The sequence below is a fragment of the Periplaneta americana genome, chromosome 16 (assembly GCF_040183065.1).
Source record: "Periplaneta americana isolate PAMFEO1 chromosome 16, P.americana_PAMFEO1_priV1, whole genome shotgun sequence".
Taxonomy (NCBI): Eukaryota; Metazoa; Arthropoda; class Insecta; order Blattodea; family Blattidae; genus Periplaneta; species Periplaneta americana.
In genome coordinates this window covers 45,186,336-45,208,616 of record NC_091132.1, presented here as the reverse complement: position 1 = coordinate 45,208,616, position 22,281 = coordinate 45,186,336, and the positions used below count along the sequence as shown (strand labels likewise).

Below are 22,281 nucleotides of genomic sequence, written 5' to 3'. Positions count from 1 at the left end.
ATTTTCAGCAGTCTTCGAGGTCTAGTTTTGAATCATTAATAGAATGTCAAATACATCACAAACAAGGTGCAGGCATTCTCTCTTAGTTCCTGTGTCACGCGCCAAATCACGTCACGCCAACATAGTCTATGAACAACTAACCTTATCTCCGCATGCCCAGGGACTGTATACGGTCTCTGGCCATCACTATCCCACGCTCACATACTGATGTCCTGTCAAGCATACTTTGAAAATATTACGAGGAAGTGGTTGTTATGTATGTATGTATGTATGTATGTATGTATGTATGTATGTATGTATGTATGTATGTATGTATGTATGTATGTATGTATGTATGTATGTATTCACACTGAAAATGGGTATATACCCGGTGGCAGTGGTAACTAATTACAAGGCTTCGAGACTTTGGACCCGATACAATAAGTTTACTGTGCATGTACTATAGGTTGTTGACTCGCTACTGGTAGTGAAAGGTAGAGATGTGTTGAGGTAACAACGTTGCTATTTAGAATAGAGTACGGTAGTATGGGGAAACACACATATGAACATTCTGAAAGTAAATATACATTACACAATGATGATGTCAAAAGAATGTGAAAAGCATTTATTCTACTGTCTTTTGTAAGCATTTGTGTTTAATTCTACATAGTGTTAATGGTGGAAATAAGCATGTAGCAATTTTAATTTTTTCATTTATCCTATTGGTCATCTTTAGGAAGTGCAGTTACAGAACCGAATTGCAATGTACCTACTACAAGACACATTCTCAGTGTCTCAAACGTAAATCTTTTTCGGTTATCTGCCAAAGTTTGTACTGTAGAAAGCTGCGCTCTACGTCGCATGACGTGATAGGAGCAAAACGAAAAAACCTAACATCATTGCAGTCTCTAAGAGACAGTCCTTTATTCTCGGGTGACTCTATATACACTAATTTGCTGTTTATGTTACACAATGTTCCATATCCGTTATATTTACATAAAATTGATTTGCACTTCTGTTTTACACTTTTGGTAACTGGTGTACTTGATGTCTCATTAATTCTCTGCATCATTTTCTAAATTAATTTGAGGGCTTCCGGTATCTTTTGTTCTGACTTTTCTAACCGTGTGAAAGTCTCAGACACAGTTTGTATGAAAACCAAATTATTCGTCAGAACCTTCAAATCCAGAACGTTTTACTTTGCTTATTAGTTGGCATTCATTCTACAGTACCCCCACCCACTGTACGCTTTACCACTATATTCAGAAAGTCGTTATGCGGATTTCTCTCTGAACTGCTCCATCGGGTCCGAAGTCTCGAAGCCTGCTACAATAATTAATAATAATAATAATAATAATAATAATAATAGTAATAATAATAACAACAAGGAGCATCCTAAATTAAATGCAGCAGGGTCACTTAAAATAACATTTAAAGTAAATCTAATTTGTATCTTAACCCTAAGTTCGAACTAAGACCCACGAGTGTGACAGGTTCATACCTGCACAAGTAGCCTACCTTTCGGCACTACACTTATTTCGCTGTCAACTCACTCACTGCACTGATTTTATATGATTTCACTAACATTTCTAACCATTTCACTGTTCAAATACTTTGCACAGCCACTTCACTGACACCAACATATTTCACTTACACAATAGACTTCACTGGCACTACACACTTCCTCACTGATAGAACACTTCAAATAACAAGATATGTCTGAAGTGATCGTTCTAAAGATAACTAGAAAAAACAAAAAAAAAAAAAAAAAAAAAAATCTGAAAGAAATTAATATCTATTTGTATACATAATTATAAAAGTAGTAATAATTTTATAATAATTTAAATTAAATCTTAAATGCAAGTATTAGAGAATTCATTAACTTATTATGAATTCCGGGGCCTTATTCACACTTGTTTTAGAAATAGTTATTGGGAAGATAGGATAATGATATATATATATATATATATATATATATATATATGTCAAATTAAACAGAAAACAATGTATAATTATATAGCGTAAAAATCGGAAAAAAATTTTTTCAAGAAATTTTGCCTACCGTATCCCCTTAAAAACGTTGGACGAGCAGGACGTTGCCGGCCATCTTGATGCTTACTGCAACGTTGCCAACGCGCAAGAAACGACTGTAGATGCATATAGTGTGGGATTGAGAAACGTGCAAAGAATATTGTCAGTGAAGGCATGAGGGTTTGTTTGGTGTCATGCTTACAGTAATCAACGTCATTATTGTCTTTTGATTATTTAAATTCTCTCCTGCACTATTTGTATTGCACGTGCTCGTGAAGTACGATGTGGCAACGTTGCACGCTGCCTTGCCCTCTCTCTCTCTCGACGCAAACGCTAGCAGACTACCTCCTTCCGAATTGCCGTCGACTCTAGGAAGTAGTTATCCGTCTTGGAATGTAAATGGTACAGGATGTTAAGAAAAACAGTAAACAGTTACGAAAAATGATGCAAAAAATAAAAAAAAAACTAAAAAATAGGCACTATCGTCGAAATAGGCATTTTTAGGACTATAAAACTCCTTTATCTATACCTATATTTCCATGAAAGATGTAAATGTTAAATCTCAAGCCTGAATGTATCAAAGAAAAAATAGGTTTTTGTCTAAATTTCGCTCTCTAAACACGACATTTCGGCCAATAAGACATCAATACTACATTACGGTACAACGATACTGGGGTAATGCCACGTTTCGATATCACGGAGAATGGTGATCCGATTGTATTGGATGTATCATAGCACTATCAATTACTCGAATGTATCGTCTGTATCTTAGCAATGTACACCATTCTTATTCGGTTCAGAATCGCTTTAATTTTCATTCCGTCACTACTTTTACAAAATCCTCATTTATAACTACTCGTAAATTGTTGTTGTTGTTGTTTTCTAATGCCAGGCGTTTGACAATAAAATCATTTGACCTCTTGCACTCCAATATTTTTTAAAGATATTATCATGGTCAGCCAATGAAGCACAGATTCTGAGGTGTTCCCAATACATTGCTTGGTTTGAGTTGCACAAAGGGCAGTTAGGGTACTGATATATTCCAATTCTATGCAAGAGTTTGGCCAAACAATCATGGTCTGTTGCCAATCTAAATGCAGCTACAGACGATTTTCGTGGTAAATCGGGAATTAACTGTGGATTATGATGCAGAGAGTTCCATTTTTTCCCTTGAGATTGTGTTATCAAATTTTGTTTGTTGAAATCTAAGTATGTAGATTTAATAAATCTTTTCACAGAGTAATACGTAGATTTAATAACAGGCCTGTAAGTAGCAGTGCTGCCCTTCTTTGCTAAAGCATCCGCATTCTCGTTTCCCAGGATTCCACAATGGAATGGTATCCATTGAAATACAATTATTTTATTGAGTGATATTAATTGAGAAAGCATTTTAGTTATTTCTGCTGTTTGAGATGAAGATGTGTGTTTAGAGACTATTGATAGAATAGCTACTTTGGAATCTGACAATATAACTGCATTTTTAAATTTATTGATGTGGCATAGAAGATTCCTGAGACTTTCACTTATTGCAATGATTTCTCCATCAGAACTTGTTGTTCCATATCCAAGAGATCTATAAAGTGAGAAGAGACAGCACGTAACACCTGCACCAGCACCTTTGTCTCTGGAGATCAAGAATCCGTCAGTGTATAAATGAAGCCAGTTTTATGGAGGGTACCTAATATTAATTGTCGATAAAGACAATTGTTTCATTATTTCAATGTTTACTTCTGATTTCAGTGTTTCTTCTGTTAAATTTAGATTATACTCTATATTTTATAGAGTTAAAGGGTTTGGTTTAATTTGTAAGTTTTCTTTTAAATTCGGAATATTGATTTTCTGTTTTAATGCTTGGAGCATGAATATGAAACTTTTTATAACTTAATTACTATAGTAAAAATGGCACGAATAATTCATTCCAACAATGCTGTCGAAAGCTGGAACAATTAGTTCCGGAAAGCATTTTTACACTTCAACCTTCACTCTGAAAATTTATCGAAAAGCTAAAAGCAGACAACATGACAATGAACAAGGATTACAAGGCTCCTTGGAGGACAGAGGAATGTGAGACCAGTCCTGAACAAGAAGCGTATCAACAACCATGAGCGACTACTAGCTGTAGTTAAAAAATATGAAGAGTATAAAAATGGCGGACAGATGGATAAATACCTGAGAGATAATATAGCTTACACACTGGAATTCAATCCAAGCGAGAACTGTGAAAAAACTAATAACGAAGACGACCACGAATAACTTTTGCTTATGCCACATAAGTTCTACGTATTCAAACAACGAAAATGAAATGCCGTAAAGAAATTTTGTGTTATTTCATTATGACCGAAGAAATGACTTACCGATTTCAGTGACGGAAAAATCGTGACCCAAATGTGCTGAGTGACCTAAAACATTATGACCAATATTCAGTGACCGAAATACAACTTTGAGCGAAAAAAAAAAAAAAAAACGCGATCCAAATGTCAGAGACCAATTATCTGTGACCCATACATACATTGACCGTAAAGCATTGACTAAAGTCGCTGCGAATCATAAAGACATACCAGTGTTTCCCTAGTAAAGGTAGGCAAATCATGGTAACGGGTGGAAGGGATTAAAACATGAACAGAACCCAATGAAGCACTTTTGCCCATGACTGATCTAATGGTTTCATCAAAGTATACATAAGAATCTCATTATACAGTCCTAATAAAGGTATTGTTAAGGCACCATTTGTGCAGAACTAAATCAAGGGAAGAAAGTGGGAAACAAAATAGGGAAATAAATGCAAAGTTATTACTGTTTGAAGTCCAATGAATATTTCGTAGTCCTGTTTTATACACTATTGTTTATACCTACATACATTATAGTATAAAAATTGATAAGCATAATTTAATGCGTTGCATATAACAGAATATTAAGTTATTTGTATAATTCTAATAGTACAGGGACATCATTTTATTTTTACTAACATTTTTAATATTAACCTGGCTATAACTTTAGAGAACCGTAAGCACCGTTCGCTACCTCCTTCCACAGCTGGACTTCGATGCTACTGGCGTAAAACACAAAAAAATCATTTTACTAGGTATAGGAGGGAAGAAAAGTACTTCATCCATTTACGTAAACTTGGAAATATCGCGATTTTAAGTTCGATAATTTTCATTAGGTTTTTGTTTAATCAAAATGCAGTACTGTATTAACAATAAGTATTTTTACTCACGAACTGAGTTATGTATGTATGTATTTATTTACACTGCAAGTGGGCAAGCACCCGGTGGCAGTGGTATATACAATATTAACAATACACAGTTAAAATGATAAGCAATACACAATAAAATTTACAATACATAATAAAATTTACAACACATATACAATTTTATACACAATACAATAAGAATACACAATACAATTTAACACAATAATAATAAAACATAAAATAAAACACCTAATTTTACAACACAACCTACATGATTATGTACAGGTCCTACATAATTTTCAATAGTCTTTCACTTTACTCTCATCTCATTCCCTGTAGTGGCACTATGACGCATTTCACTGACACTTTAGCACACATTTCACTGACACTCTGTAACACATTTCACTGACACTATAGAACACATTTCATTGACGCTATAAATTATCACTGATCGGAACTGTTCACTGCACTGTAAAACCATAACTTCACTGACTCACCTCGCTTCACTGATACAACAGTTCAAATAAGTCAAATAATTGCATTCTTATGCATACTGTACTTATAAACAGAACTACATTTAAACTAAACATTTCTAGTCTAAGGCCCTCTTACACGCTATTTTTAAATAATTTACAATTCAAACCAAGGAAGTAAACTCGTCAGGCTAGATAAATACATGCCACCTTAAAAAATTAAATGTTGAATGTCACCTTAATTTTAATTTTCACTTTATACACAACTCTTTAAATTATTCTTGAATCTCCTTAAGGAAGGACAGCCCTCAAAGACCGCTGCAGGTAGGTCATTCCAATCATTTATAGTTCTATTTAAAAATGAGAATTTACCTACATCCGTTTTCTGTTTCCTACATTTGATTTTAAAATCATGATCGTTCCTACCATAGTACGTTGGCTTTTCTAACCGAGCCGTTATGTCTACCCATGCTTTCTGACCTAGATGTGCTCTATACAATGATGTTATTCTAGTTTTCCTACGTCTGTTTTCCAAAGTTTCCCATTTAAGTTCTTTTATCGTATCGTTCCCATCTTCTCTTTTACCTTTAACAAATTTAGCTGCTCTATACTGGATTCTTTCTAAGGAATTTATCTGATATATTCTATAGGGATCCCAACATGTAGTTCCGTATTCCATTAACGGTCGCACTGATGTTAGATATGCTATTTCCCTCGATTTGGGGCTAGCCTTTCTCAAGATTCTCATAATAAAGTGAAGTGCCCTCCATGCTTTGCCTGTAACATTATCAACATGCTCTCCCCAAGAAAGTTTGGAGTTTAAATACACTCCTAGGTATTTACAACATTGTTCTTGCGGAATTACAACACCACTGAATTCGTAATTAAGAGTAGTTTCCTCTCGGGTTTTACAAAATGTTATAGATTTACTTTTAGAACCATTTATTTTCATCCTATGCTTTAACGCCCAGTTGTAAATTTTATTCAAGTCTGTTTGAACAGCATCTACATCTGAATTATTTCTAATCTTTCTATAGATAATGCAGTCGTCTGCAAATAGCCTCACATTTGATGTAATATCCTGGCATAGGTCATTTACGTATATTATAAAGAGTAATGGACCCAGAACGCTGCCCTGTGGCACCCCTGAACTTATATTTCCAATTTCCGATATTTCATGACCTACTCTAACTCTCTGGGTTCTACCTTTTAAGAATTCTTGGATCCATAGCACCACTCTTTTATCTATTCCTAGCCTACTTAACTTATCTATTAATATGTCATGTGGCACCAAATCAAATGCTTTCGAAAAGTCAATCACAACTGCATCGATTCTTCCGCCTCTATCTACCTCTTCAGCTAGATCCTGAACCAGCGACGTAATTTGACTATCACATGAGAAGCCTTCCCTAAAACCATGCTGGCGGTTGTAAAACCAGTCTTTCGCATTTAGAACATGACGAATATAATCCGATATCAAATGCTCCATGACTTTACATACGACAGATGTAAGGCTAATCGGTCTGTAGTTTCCGACATCTAATTTATTTCCACCTTTATGAATGGGTACCACTATAGCTGATTTCCAGTCACATGGAATAGCTGCATTGTTTATGGAAACATGAAATATACGCATTAAGTATGGAATTATGGCCTCGGAACCTAATTTAAGAATCTCTGTAGCAATACTATCTGGTCCTCGAGACTTCCGATTTTTTAATTTCGTTATTCTCTCTCTAACCCCTTTGGAAGTTATTTTTGAAAGTCGAATTTGGTTCACATTCACGGTCTGTGACACAACCACTCCTATCAACGGGATTATTATTATTATTATTATTATTATTATTATTATTATTATTATTATTATTGAAAACCGAAATGAAATAGGAATTTAATAAGTCGGCCTTTTCTTTGTCATCAGTTATACTTTCTCCGTTCTGATTTCGTAAAAGCACTACTCCTTCATTTTTCCCTTTTCTCCTGCGTACATAATTATAAAACTGTCTCCAATTGTTACTTTCATCTTCTTTTAAAATAGTTTTTAGAAAATTTTCCTGAGCTAACCTTTTTTCACACTCAAGTTTCTTAATTAATTCAACATATTTTTCCCAATGCTCATGGCTCCGTTTACGTTTGCTAAATGCGCGCCTTGTCTTTTTCTTTAAGTAGCGAATATAATTAGTGTAATATTCTGGGTCCGGATTTTTCTTAATTATTTTAGAAGGTACACATTTTACTAATGCCTCGAAAATTATACACTTAAATTTATGCCACACATTTTCCATATTTCCTTCAGTCCTTAGAAAGTCATCATGCTTTTGTCGTAGAAACGTTTGTAATTCATGGACATCGGTTTTGTTAAAATTCCAGACAGACACTGGACTTGACCTCGGATTTACTGTGTTTTCCCATAAGATTTCTAATAAGACGCTATTGTGATCACTTATTTTATGAAGACTTTCAGAGTTGACAAAGAGAGAGACAGGTCTTAGTAGGTAAACATCTAAGAGGGCATTGTCACGCGTCGGACCATTTACTACCTGCGTGAAATCTTTACGCCAGATCAATTCATTAACAAGGGTCTGTGCATCTGAATTTGTACTTGAAATCCCGTTCCAGTTAATTTTCGGGAGGTTTAGATCCCCAGCAATTACTACGTTTCGGTCTTCTGATACTGTATTAAGATATTCATTTAGTTTGTGCAAAGTTAAATTGTTTAATTCACTGGGTGGTCTGTAACATGCTATTACATCTAAGGTTTCCAGCCCATTTCTTATCTGAACATTCAATATTTCAACTTCCTCATGTATCCACAGAAGATTGCTACTTATTTCTATCTTAGTACAAACGAAAACTCCCCCTCCCTTTTCACTTCTATCCTTTCTGAAGACTCTATAATCCGATCTAAAAATTTCCGAGTCATTTATGTCTTCCCTAAGCCATGATTCCGTCCCAATTATTACATCTGGATTATAAACATCGACCAAGTTCCAAAACGGAATAAGTTTATTTCTAATACTTCGGCAATTTACCTGCAGTAGTCTTAGTAGGCCTGTCCTTACTTGAACATTCTGAATCCCCGTGGCACCTCGCCGTCACTGCAGGTCTACGCCGCCCGCGGATAGGTCTTCGACCGCACCCCCGCTGACCGCCGGTAGTCCCACGCTCCCGCCGTCGGCTGATGGTCCTTCGGTGCCGCTGCCAGCTGATGGATCCTCGATACCGCCGCGCCATGTTGTAGTAACTACCCGCGCGAAGAGGGATCCCATGTCTGCAGCCCCCCTCCGATTTAGTTGGATTCCGTCTCTTCCGAAGCATCTGTCGTCTATCCAGGAATTTGGATCGACGAAACGCGCACCAAGACACTCCGCTACCCACTCGAAAGCTTTATTCGCACGACCCACTTTTATCCAGTTCACATCCCTCCGTCTGACGATTCCACTGATGACAATCCCAGCTGCCGGATATTTCTTCTTCGTTTCCATCACCAAGTCATATACATCTGCCATGATATAATCAACACCTCTTCGCAAATCGTTTGTTCCTACGTGAAGGACGATGTTTTTCGGGTCCCCTCGTTCCTGATTTTCGATCACGCTTTTCATTTCATTCACTCTAATCCCAGGGTAACACTCTGTCGCCAACTCCGGTTGTAGATTCCCTACGTGTCGAATGATGGAGTCTCCGATGATAACACTTGCCGCACCATGCTTCTTCTTCTCCTCCCTCTCTTCGCCATTTTCCTTTTCCCGTCGCAACAACTTATTTTCGTCCTCCAGAAACTTGATCCGTTGCTCCGCCGTCTCTAGCTTCTCCCGTAGCTTCTTCACCTCGTTCCGTAGACCGATGAGCTCCCTGTTGCCTGCCTCGTTCCCGCAGTCCTTGCACAGCCACGTTTCTTCTACTATCTGTTCCCTCTTGATCTTCTGACAAGTCAGATGGAACCACTTCTCGCACTGGTTGCACAGCACGCCTACTCTTAGGTTCTTTCTACAGCTGCCACACTTGACACTGATCACTCCGTTGTCGCTTGCAGGTCCTGGATTCAGTTCGATACCACCAATAATTAGTAGTATCGCGATCACTATGTGAAAGAAGAGACACTCAGCCAGACCTGCCAAAGCTGTCCCTTTCACGCTCCGCTGCATCCTTGACCTGGCCGCCCAGCCGCCTATCCTTGCCCGGTACAGCTCCAACTCACAGCCCATTGCTCAAACCTTTTCTCCGCTGCGAAAAATACGTCCTTCCTCTCCACCGGCCTGAAGAAGACTTATCCATGCGAACGTATTCATTATGCAGTGTAGGGCCTATATTATACTGTCTACAGCACATTAGCGTACAATTTAGAGAATGAAGTTCAATTGAAAAATAATCATAATATGGATATTTAAACACATATTTGAAAATGGTGGCCGTTCATTTCGATACAGGCTTCAGTTCTTTTGTGCATATTATCGCACTATAGACTATTGCATCTAATTCCAATTGCCAGTTTCGTCCTTCGTACTAGTAACTCATGTTGAAATAATTCTGTACCTACTCTATAAAAGAGTGCCTTACGTACTGTAAATTCAATCTTCACTTCTGCCCGACCCGCACAGATAAAATTACTCAGACATGCTATCTACTGTCCGCAGGATCGTAGAAAGGGGGGAAATCACGTGACAGTTAATTACTTAACGAGGCCCTTTTAGTTAAGATATTTTAAACAGTTGTATAATATTACGCAAACGTCCAATTCCTAACAGAAAATACTGTTTTCAGAAAAGAGCTAAGACAGCCCAGCTTTTACAGGGGGCGTGCAGAAGCAGGTGGGGGAAACCGGGATGCAACGTAGGCAAACGGACGACAGTACCTGTGCGAAAATACGATTCAATATTGAAAGCTCTTTCGTCACTGGAAAACGCGAACATATTTCTGGAACATACTATACTCACTAACTCAGTGCTGTTTACTATATGCGGCCTTAATTCTGTCTGGAGGATAGACGGATCTTCATTAATAGAAGGGGTGGGAGTGAAGTACATTAAAAAACTCAGGTACAATAAAAATTGAAGTAAAAATAAAATGATGTCCCTATATATATTGCTAGTGGCTTGTGCAGCAAATGCTGCAAACTAAGTTCATCAGACGTTCAAATAAAAATTTTTCAGATTTATTTTCAATGAAGAATACCAAACATTTTGAAAGTTATTTGCTTCCGTAATAATGAAACATACTACCTCTGTTTTTTTTTTGAACCTATCCACCTTCAGTTTCTGAATTTAAACGCGAAAACGCAAGTAACAATGTCAGGACGATCAGTGAGTTTTTCATGTGGGAGTAAACCAATAGCAATTTCAGGTCATTGTAGATTGTAGGTGAAAGTTAAAAAAGTCAGGTTTGCTATGCTTTCGAACAATAGACATAGCATCGTTCTTGGTATAGCTGCTGCATGTAGAGCTTGAAATGTAGAGGTTAAAATCATTTTATCCTGCTAAAAGGTCGTGCTGAAATGAACGGGAGACTACAAAATTTTGTAGGCCTCTTATTTTATCAGTAAGTAATACCTTTTGGTCTTTCCTTAGGAACTGTAATTTTTGTGCGCTCTCGAGCCAATACTGAAGAGAATGACGCATATAAATATCTACACCACATCGCCATTAAGTATATGAAAAATACCCAACTCCACTTGATTAATAGCTATAAAAATATTTGATTTTAATAACAATATTATTATCTTACGTAAGTTTTGTAGTTTATATATAGCCGCCACTCAGTAAATTATAGAAATGAAGATGTAATTTAAGATATTCTCTACATCGACTTATATAACACCAAAACGTTTCACTTTCATAACATGAATATAGCATTAATATGTATAATTAATGAAACATAGTCACATCATGGCATTAACTATAATAATATTTCATTTCTAGTGGTAATAATGTCATCAAATCACCTCAAGTTTTGTAGATTTTAATAACCAATACACAGCTGTACTCAGAAAATTACATACCACAGAATCAGAACTGTAAATTATTATTAGTAAGTCTTGAAGTTTTTAATAACCAATTGAATATGGGCTGTAAATGGTCATGGCCTTCGTGTAATAGCCTATTGTTTGTTGTAGTCTGTGTTTTGTTTTATTCTGAAATCACGCTGAAATCACGGCCAACTTGATGCTCGCTTCGCTTCTCCTATACAAAGAAGCGAAGGGGGCATCAAGTCGGCCGTACTGAAATGCAATTAGTTCTCAAATCTGACGAAAGATGGATTTTGGAAAGTAGGAAAATTATGTAGGAAAACTAACGCTTGAATGAAAGTTACCATTTTTCTCAAAATCCTTGGATGTCAGGCTTCAAAATGACGGTTCATTCATTAAAATCAGTTCAGCCGTTTTCCCATAATTTCCTTTACCAGTTCAAATTCAAATTATATATATATATATATATATATATATATATATATATATATATGTAATATATTTTATGTAGTGTATTTGTATTGAGGTCATGTTTATTGTGTAATATATATAACTAGTGGCTTGTGCAGCAATTGCTGCAAACTAAGTCCATAAAAAGTTCAAATAAAAATTGTTCAGATTTATTTTCAATGAAGAATACCAGATATTTTGATAGTTATTTGCTTCCATAATAGTGAATCATACTCCTTCTGATTATTATTATTATATTTTTTTTGCAAAATACTTTTCCTTGCACCTATCCGTCTTCAGTTCTTGAGTTTCAATGCGAAATCGCTAGTAACAATGTCAGGATGATCAGTGGGTTTTTCATGTGGGAGTAATGCAGTAGCTATTTTGGGGTCATTGCGGATTGTATGTGAAAGTTAAAAAATATATAAGGTTTGTCATGCTTTGAACAAAAGACTTAGCATCTTGGTATAGCTGCTGCATGTTTCGTGAACTACCCTGAAATGTGGAGGGCAGAATCACTTTTTCCCACTAAGAGTTCTTGCTGAGGTGATCAAGACACTACAAAATCTTGTAGGCCTCTTGTTGTATCAATAAGTAATACCTTTTGGTCTTTTCTTATGAATTGTAATTTTTTGCGCTTCTTCCAGACAATACTGATCTATCAAATACAGCTAGATTAATTTGTGTAACAATGAATGTTATTTCGTATATTTTCTGTAATATAGGCTGTTGTGAGGAATTTATTGCTGAGATGTGGAAAACGAGGCGAATGATATGTCAGAGTTATAGAATCTTATATGCGCCCAAAATAAAATTGTCCATCGTAAATCGTTAGCAGCTTCAGTGTTTCATTTGTTGCTGGTTGCGGGAAATAAACTTATTCATCACGGTAGCAAGAAGTGAAATGGCATGCTATTTTCCCTACAACAAAATATGCTTGGAAGCGATCACAAATCTAATCAATTAAACCAAAGTAATATGAAATTAATTTTGATGTAGTTTAAAGACGCAGCTAAAGTAGGAAGCATGATTCAATTACTACTAAGGAAAGTTAGAGAATCAGACATATAAATATCTATATCACACTGCCATTACATATATGAAAAGGACCCACTCCACTTCATTAATAATTGTAAAAGTATTTAATTTTTAATAACAATATTGTAACTTTACGTAAGCTTTATAGTTTTCAGTAACATAAGTTTATATAGGCCTATAGCCGTTACTCAGTAAATTATAGAAATGAAGATCTAATATAAAATATTCTTTCTCTGCGTCTACTTACATAAAACCCCAAAAGGTTTCACTTTCGTATCAGCATTATGTGTTGCATTAACTATAATAATATTTCATTTTTAATGGTAATAATGTCATCAAACATTCTTAAGTTTTGTAGTTCTTAATATCCAATACACAGCTGTACTCGGAAAACTACAGACCAGAGAATCAGACCTGTAAATTATTTTTATACGTTACAAATGAAGATCGACATATTGCCATTATGATGGGAAAGAATCTGAGCCGTCTGAACTCTTATGTCAGCAATTCTGTAGGTCATGGCCTTCGTGTAATAGCCTATTGTTTATTGTAGTGTGTTTTGTTTTATTCTGAAATGCAACACGGCCGACTTGATGCTTGCTTCGCTTAAAGAAGCGAACATCAAGTCGGCCAGTGGATGCAATTAATTAGTTCTCAAAACTGACGAAAGATGGATTTTGGAAAAAAGGAAAATGGTGTAGGAAAATTCACATTTTACTGAAAACTACTATTTTTCCGAAAAACGTTGGGTTCCAAGCTTCAAAATGAGGGGTCATTTATTAAAATCCGTTCAGCCGTTTTCCCGTAATTTCCATTACCAGTTCAAATTATGTATGTATATATATATATATATATATATATATATATATATATATATATACAAATAAATAAATAGATGTATTGCCGTGCATCCTTTGTTTATTGTATTTTCTGAATTCTGATTAGTTACATTTCTTGACTTATTCTAGGCCTATATCATAGAACATAAGTGCACTATATGATGTAGGCCTATTAGAGGTCCAAATAGAAATATTCTATTGTATTCATGAGTATTTAAGTATTAATAAACTTATCAATTACTTCTTATTTCATTATGCCTTTGTCTACTGTATGTATTACAATAGAATGTCAGTGCAGTTTGATGTTTTCAAATGTAGCTATACTACGTACAATAACTAAGGCTCTTTATTGATTTGTTGAAAATTGATCTAAAGAAATATGGTGGTAATATATTTTCTTTTACAGATGATACTGTACTAACATTTAATGAGAAAAATTTAGATAGAACTTACTTAAGTGGTAACAATGGAATCAATGTAGTGAAAAATTGACTTGACTCTAATCTCCTGTTCTTAAATAATAAAACTACCTAAAATGCATTTTATTTAACAATGAAAGGTTTACTTCCACCCATGAATAATAATAACATAATAGTAATGAATTAACAAATAATTATTGTAATTGCCCACAAATAACACCTTCCACACAGGTTAAATATTTAGGAATTATTATAGATCAACATTTATGTTGGGATAAACAAATTGATTTCATGCGTACAAGTATAAGAAAGACAATTTATAAATTCATAATACTTCGAAATTTTATCACTAAGGAGGCATTGAGCATAATATTTTCAGCTTTAGCACAATCATTAATAGAGTATGGTATATTAAATTGGGGTGGAGTAGCATCATTTGTATTTAATCCATTAATTTTATTACACAGAAGATTAATAAAAATTTGTCTAACCAAAAATATAGACTACCCAACAAATTTAATTTATACAGATTTTAAAGTATTAACTATTTACTAACTTACTACCACAGAAATCAAATAAGACATAAATGAATATCAACACTGGAAGACAAAAGTCTACTTTCCCATTCATTAAGCCTAAATGTCATATAAGTGTAGCACTTAAACATGGTGCCAGTTTTGACCCAAGACTTTATTATTAAATTACAAATCATTTTACAAGTTTTAAATATTTTAAAATTGAACTCTCAAAAAAGAAATTTATAAAACTATCCATTATATATAATACCGTATTAACAAATGTGTGTATTTTTTACCTTTTTATTTCTGTCAACTATATTCATGTTTTTATTGAATGTCACTGGTTTCTATCTGATTGTCAATTTATATTTAATGTGCTTTTCTCTCTTTTCTCTTTCTTTTTTCTCTTGTATGTTAGTTGTCGGTGTGAATTAAGTAAATTAGTGTATTTAGTGAAGTGTTTTTGTAAATGTTATGTTATATTATTGGCTAACACCACACCGTACACGAGCCTGACACTTACGCAGGGTTGCCAGATGTTCCGATTTGGCAGGACATGTCCCGATTTTCACATAAAATCCCGTGTCCCGCTTCGAATCTAGGCGGGACCCAAAAAGTCCCACCTTTAGAAAATTAACATCGCTTGTATAATTTTGTCATTACCTAGTAACTATTTTCATCTAAGTAACTATATTAAATTTAATTTATGTAACAATGCAGAAAGATAAGCTTTTTTTAAAGAGTTGTGTAAGGTAAGAAGCAGACGATGTAATTAAGGCGGAACTAAACTTTCTATATCATTGTGTCAAACATTCTCACAACTGATTGTGTAGGTTAATAATTTCAAGATTCTAAGATAGCCAGTAAATACAGCTGTGAAACAAAGATGACAAAAAATAGTTAAAAATGTCTTACGGCCATTTTCAGTAGTAGACCTAATGGTAACGTACTTCAGGATGTCAAAAATGAAAAAAAATAATTTAGGTGTTCAAACTGGAACATAAAAAAGCTTGGCGTTCAAACAGGAACATTAAAAATTGAACGTTTTGTACCTAATAAGACTGGCAAAGCTCGGATAGGATTAATTTCAGAGGGGAAAAAGCTAGCAAATCCACCTCCCTCCACAAGCCACACCTCCCGAAATGATACAAACTAATAAGATAAACTTGTTTAATGCTACCTAGGATTTCTTGTAAATATTGGGAGTATTTCTTCAGCAAGCAAATTTACTCATACGAGTAAAACAGCAGTTATAAAACTGCCTAAATCTAGAGCTACTTTCCCTAAGTTATTACATGATTTGAAGAACAGCTTTATGGATCGTAGGACTGAGCAGTTTTATGGGTTTACTATTGCTTCCTTAATTATTCCTAGATCTTGTAATGATCTGTTGTTAACAGTTCAAGGAGAAAGCAAATTCTAGAACGTTTTTATTAAAATGGAAATTTTGATAACCATATTAGTTTTTTAACTTCACAAAATTCTTGTAAATGTTAGTAGTATAGTTTCAGCAAGAAAATTTAAAACAGCAGTCAGAAAAACCACCTAATTGTAGAGCTATTTTATATTTTACATGATTTGAGAAACAACTTTATAAATCGTAGCAATGAGCAGTTTATGGGTCCACAATTGCTGCCTCGATTAATCCCAAATGTTCTAATGACTTGCTTTTAACAGTTCAAGGAGGAAGCAAAGTCTAGAATGTTTATATTCAAATGGAAATTTTTGTAACCATATTAGTTTTTTAACTTCATATAAAGGAATAGTTTTTCTCTCTGTCTCCCTGATTTCTATCATTACATATTAATTCTGTCCGCACCAGTATCACTCTCAAACACTGAACGTAATACATTATTTATTTATTTTTTTAAATTTTTTTTTTATTTATTAAATTTTTATTCTTAATCTATTAATTTGTTCATTTTTAATTTTTTATCTTTTTTTTCATTATTATTAATTTTTAAATTTTTTTATTTATTATTTATTATTTTTATTTTTTATTTTTCTCTTTCTATTTTTTATTTTATTTCTATTTTTAAATTTTCTTTTATTACTTTTTATTTATTTGTTTATTAATTAATTAATTCATTCATTTATTTATTTATTTATACTGGAAAAGTTAAGGCAATAAAGCCTTCTCTTCTATTCAACCAGTAATAGGCGTGCTGAAAAAAATTATGTCCCCCCTTCGTAAATCTAAAACCTGGCAACCCTGCTCTTACGTTAGTGGCTAGAAACAATTTTTTGTCTTGTACTTTTGAATTGTGCTCACTTTGCTTATTAGCTAAATATGTTAGCAGACGATAGATATTACACATCCGAAGTTAGAAAACATGGCTGCATGTTTTTCAATCGGCATCAAAGATGGGGGCGCCTTGGTCAGTGTATGTTGCTTATATGAGGTACGGTGATCCAGATGTCACTTCACAGCTTGGACTTTAACTTCTGCGCGAACACGACACATTCCGTGTGTGGGTGAGCCACATTGAAGATAGGTTTGCCCTCCTCGTCCTTGTACTCCGAGTATGGTATCCTGTAGACAGCATCCATGCCCATGTCACGGCAGATGCGAATGCTGTAGAGATTTGTGCACCTTACCCAAATCATCGGGTAGCCCATGGATCGCGCCACCTCCCTACCTCGTACCGCCAGAGCCTTTGCGATACCTCTGATCCTGACGGCGGGATCCACTGACACTGCGTAGTTGTAGAGCCCTCTGTCAGCACCCGTTACATCCCAGATATTCGCATTATTCTCCACGAAACGCGCAAACTTGGCGTGTGGATTGTTGGACAGACTTTTGGTGAACGATTGTTCAGAGTCGTTGTCTTTGGGAGTAGTGTGATAGTTAATAGCTACTCCTAAGATGCGGCCATCGTCCTTAGACACGGCGAGTAGGGACGCACCCTGAGAGAGATATTTGAGGCCGACGATCTCGTCTGTTCTTTGGTTGGGAGAGGCCCCACTCGCCACTCTGACAGGCGATTCAGTAAAGAAATATTTTCTTAAAAACTCTGCGATTCTTTCCTTGTCATCTTCTGTAGCAGTTACAATGTCGTATTCATCACTCATTTTAATTATTGCAGATCGGATTTCAGGTGAAGGTTGATATGATGTGGTCATAATGTTAGCAGCGGACAATTTCTGATTCCAGGATTCAATGTGGCAGACCTGAATATTGAGATAAATAAAGTGTTAGCTGCAACTTCAATTGTTACCATAATACTAAGACATTTTTTATGACCAGGAGTGTGATTTTTGGTAAAATATTAACGATATATGTGAAATGTGTTAAAATTTAATTCTATGCATGAGAAATGCAAATCCTTGAATGAAAGTCCAAAATTAAACGAAATATATCCGCGAATTTTAGCGAAATTGATAGAAATCCACGAAATTACTTAATAATCACGATATTTTCAACAAAGAGGATGAAAATTTGCTTCGATATAAAATATACACGAAGATTTCTACATATCTCATCGTTAGGTATTACATGCATGTGATATCTGGTAACGATATACGTAAAGTTTCAGGTACTACTTCCAGGGAGCACCCCAAGCAGACAACGGTTACTTTTTTTTTTTTTTTTTTTACCTTGGGGATTTAGTGAAGTGAATTTTTAATGGCAGGCAGAGTAACTATCTGCCATTAAAAATTCACTTCACTGAATTTTTAATGGCAGATAGTTGTTACAGTCACTGTAACAACGGTTATTTATCTTTCCTGCAACAACTGCCTTCTTGAGATGAAGAGGGCAGTGCCGTCACTCCCTCACAATCGAATGAAATTCAATTATGAATTTAACTAATCATGCAAACAATTTTCTGTTGGTTTCGAAGGAATTACTTCAATAATAAGTTTAAACCCGTTATTTTATTGTTTTTTTTTTTAATTTTCTTTGAGTTTCGAAATATGCGTGAAATTGCTTGCTTTCTTACCAAATATTCGTCGAAATTAAACCCTTTTAATCACCGAAATAAGAGTAAAATACTAACCATAAAATCACTTTCCTATTAATGAGTCAATTATATTTGATGGTATTTTCCTCTTTCTTAGATCCAGGCTATAAAACAGGTTGACAATATTCTTGGTGGAAAAACACTTTTGTGATACAAGATGCAATATAGATGAACAAGAAATGATAATTAGAATGAAAATTTTTATGCAGTGCTTGGCTGTAAAGATAAATGCTTGCGGAAAATATTAGTGTTTACAGAATTTTTACATCTACCAATAATATTTATTTAAAGATAAAATATAAAATCAATATAAGCTTAATTGACAGCGAAGGCATTTGATAGTGTCTTACTTACTTACTCACTTACTTACATACGGCTTTTAAGGAACTCGGAGGTTCATTGCCGCCCTCACGATTGGTCCCTATCCCGTGCAAGATTAATCCAGTCTCTATCATCATATCCCATCTCCCTCAAATCCATTTTAATATAATTCTCCTATCTACGTATCGGCTTCCCCAAAGGCCTTTTTCCCTCCGGCCTCTCAACTAACATTCTATATGAATTTCTGGATTCGCCCATACGTGCTACATGCCCTGCTCATCTCAAACGTCTAGATTTAATGTTCCTAATTATGTCAGGTGAAGAATACAATGCGTGCAGTTCTGCGTTGTGTAACTTTCTCCATTCTCTTGTAACTTCATCTCTCTTAGCCTTGAATATTTTCCTTTGAACTTTATTCTCAAACACCCTTAAGCTCTGATCCTCTTTCAAAGTGGGAGTCCAAGTTTCACAACCATAAAGAACAACCGGCAATATAACTGTTTTATAAATTCTAACATTCAGAATTTTTGACAGCAGACTAGATAACAAAAGCTTCTCAATCGAATAATAACAGGCATTTTCCACATTTATTCTGCATTTAATTTCCTCCCGAGTGTCATTTATGTTTGTTACTGTTACTCCAAGATATCTCAATTTTTCTACCTCTTCAAAGGATAAATTTTCAATTTTTATATTTCCATTTCGTGCAATATTCTGGTCATGAGACATAATCATATACTTTTTTTTTCTTTTCGGGATTTACTTCCAAATATATCTCTCCATTTGCTTTGAGTAAAATTTCCGTGTTTTCCCTAATCGTTTGTGGATTTTCTTCTAACATATTCACGTCATCCGCATAGACAAGCAGCTGATTTAACCCGTTCAATTCCAAACCCTCTCTGTTATCTTGAACTTTCCTAATGGCATATTCTAGAGGAAAGTTAAAAAGTAAAGATGATAGTGCATATCCTTGCTTTAGCCCACAGTGAATTGGGAAAGCATCCGACAGAAACTGGACTCTGCTGTACGTTTCACTGAGACACATTTTAATTAATCGAACTAGTTTGTTTGGAATACCAAGTTCTATAAAAATATTATCTACCAAATCATATACATTATTTTAATAAAAAAGGCTCACGACACTTTCATATGCTAAAGCCATGTTATAATCACAAGGAAAGAATATAATTTACAAAAGGAAATTTTTAATTAAACTAAATAAATCTGGATAAGACAAGGAATATCACTTTAAAAGTAATGGTCTTTCATTGGGAAGAGATTTTAATACCTTAGTATGCAGGCTTTCACGGCCGGTGTATAGTTGAAAAGGAGCTTCCGGGCTAAGATGCCGTCGTCTATTGGTGCAGATGTTCCCAGACGTTTCGTCTACTACTGCGGCAGACATCTTTAGTGGATATATCCTAGGTCCGTTTCAGACGAAACGTCTGGGAACATCTGCACCAGTAGACCACGGCATCTTAGCCCGGAAGCTCCGTTTCAACTAGATTTTAATACCGATTATTAAGGCAAAAAATATCGTGATTAATAAATACCGATATTCAGAATAATAATTTTAAGTACTGCTAGTTCAAATTTCAGACATTATGATCAAAAAGTACAAAAGAACTACTTCAGTCAATAAAGAGAAAATTTTGTTAATTTTACATAAGTTATATCGGTGCAATGGAAGTGAGAAATGGATTACGAAACAGCAGAATAAAGAAGATTACATAAAACAGGGTGCGCAATTATTCTAGATTACCATACTTTTGACAATATAAATAAATCAGAGAAGAGAAACTAAGAAAAATACTTAAATGCTATAGAGATAATTGTTGGCCTAGTCGATGATGATGATGATGATGATATTTTAGAACCAGTATTTGGATACACTTACCTACACAAATAATATTTTTAGTCAGAATGAAGTGTTAACAGGTTTATACAGACACCTTGAATAACCACCTCACAATGAGGCATTCGTGGTAACTCTATAATATTTAAGACTACAAAATTTGCATAATATGACAGATAGGGTTATCTGACCTTCCTTCATACAAACTGTGTTGACGACAAAGATAGACGACAAAGAGAGGGGGTAGTACATTACAAATAAATCCTTAGTAAGCAGTAAAAATACTAGAGGTTCCGTTACACGAAATACTTTTCTATAGTAGTACTTTACCATTCCGTACTTATAAATGAGTCACGACACAATATTCGGACGTCACTTTCTGAGCGAAGGATCATTCAGATTAGACACAGTAATTCTATTCTAATACTTTTACAAACATATGGTAGGTCTATATATTTTATAAAGATGTAAAATAAGAATAATTATTAATTATTAATAATACAAAACTTAAATTGCATTAAATGTATTTTACACTAAATAATTTTCAAAATCCTAATAAATAATAGGCCTACATATTTTGTTACAAATGTAAATATTACAATAACAACCATTCGAGAACACAGAATGTTTCACGCAATTACAAGGATGAACAGGTTGCCATTATTTCTTCAAAGAATTTGGTTTATCTATGGCTCAATGAATTTTCCTTCTTTTATCTTGGCTTAATACCTGCATAGAAATTTTTTCTTAGGCAAATCCTTCGCTTTCATTTTTTATTATCTTCATAAATAACTTAGTTATTTTTGTAAGCAGTGGAGAGAAGAAGACTGTTGTACAAACGATTGAAGGTTAATGTGTCATATTCTGCTCTCTCTGAACTGTTTATCATTAGAATGGCCAATGGCCGTTCTTTATATGATAATGTTTGTCTATCGCACGCTATCCTATTCACAGAGGAAACAATATTTTACGTAACCTTCCTGTAGCCCGGTACCATTGCCACAACATTCAGGTCAGTATATAAGTTCCACTGAGGTTCCTAGTAAATTATTTTAAAAGAAATTGTTAATATTATCATACGTTTCAATCATGTGGATTACACAAGCAAGGGAGACTGAAGAGTGTTGGATTCCACTACGCTATAAAGCTACCTTGAGACCAACTTTAGACGAGTCTATGAAGTGTATCCACTCTTCAGCAATAGAGTCAACTTGAATTTCCTCAATGAGCTGATAAAA

General features: G+C 34.7%; 1 protein-coding gene across 1 annotated transcript; it reads right to left on the bottom strand.

The window, feature by feature from the left end:
* Positions 1-17,005: 17,005 nt before the first annotated feature.
* On the bottom strand, positions 17,006-21,164 carry LOC138716200 (arylalkylamine N-acetyltransferase-like 2). Its single transcript, XM_069849036.1, has 2 exons — positions 21,086-21,164; positions 17,006-18,076 (listed from the first exon to the last, which is right to left on the bottom strand). Exon 2 carries the CDS (start codon positions 18,026-18,028, stop codon positions 17,330-17,332), a length of 699 nt encoding a protein of 232 aa, XP_069705137.1. The 5' UTR covers positions 18,029-18,076; positions 21,086-21,164; the 3' UTR covers positions 17,006-17,329.
* Positions 21,165-22,281: the final 1,117 nt, after the last annotated feature.

Excerpts from the sequence above, each read along its gene's own strand:
- LOC138716200 (XM_069849036.1), bottom strand. The coding sequence starts at position 18,028 with ATGACCACATCATATCAACCTTCACCTGAAATCCGATCTGCAATAATT.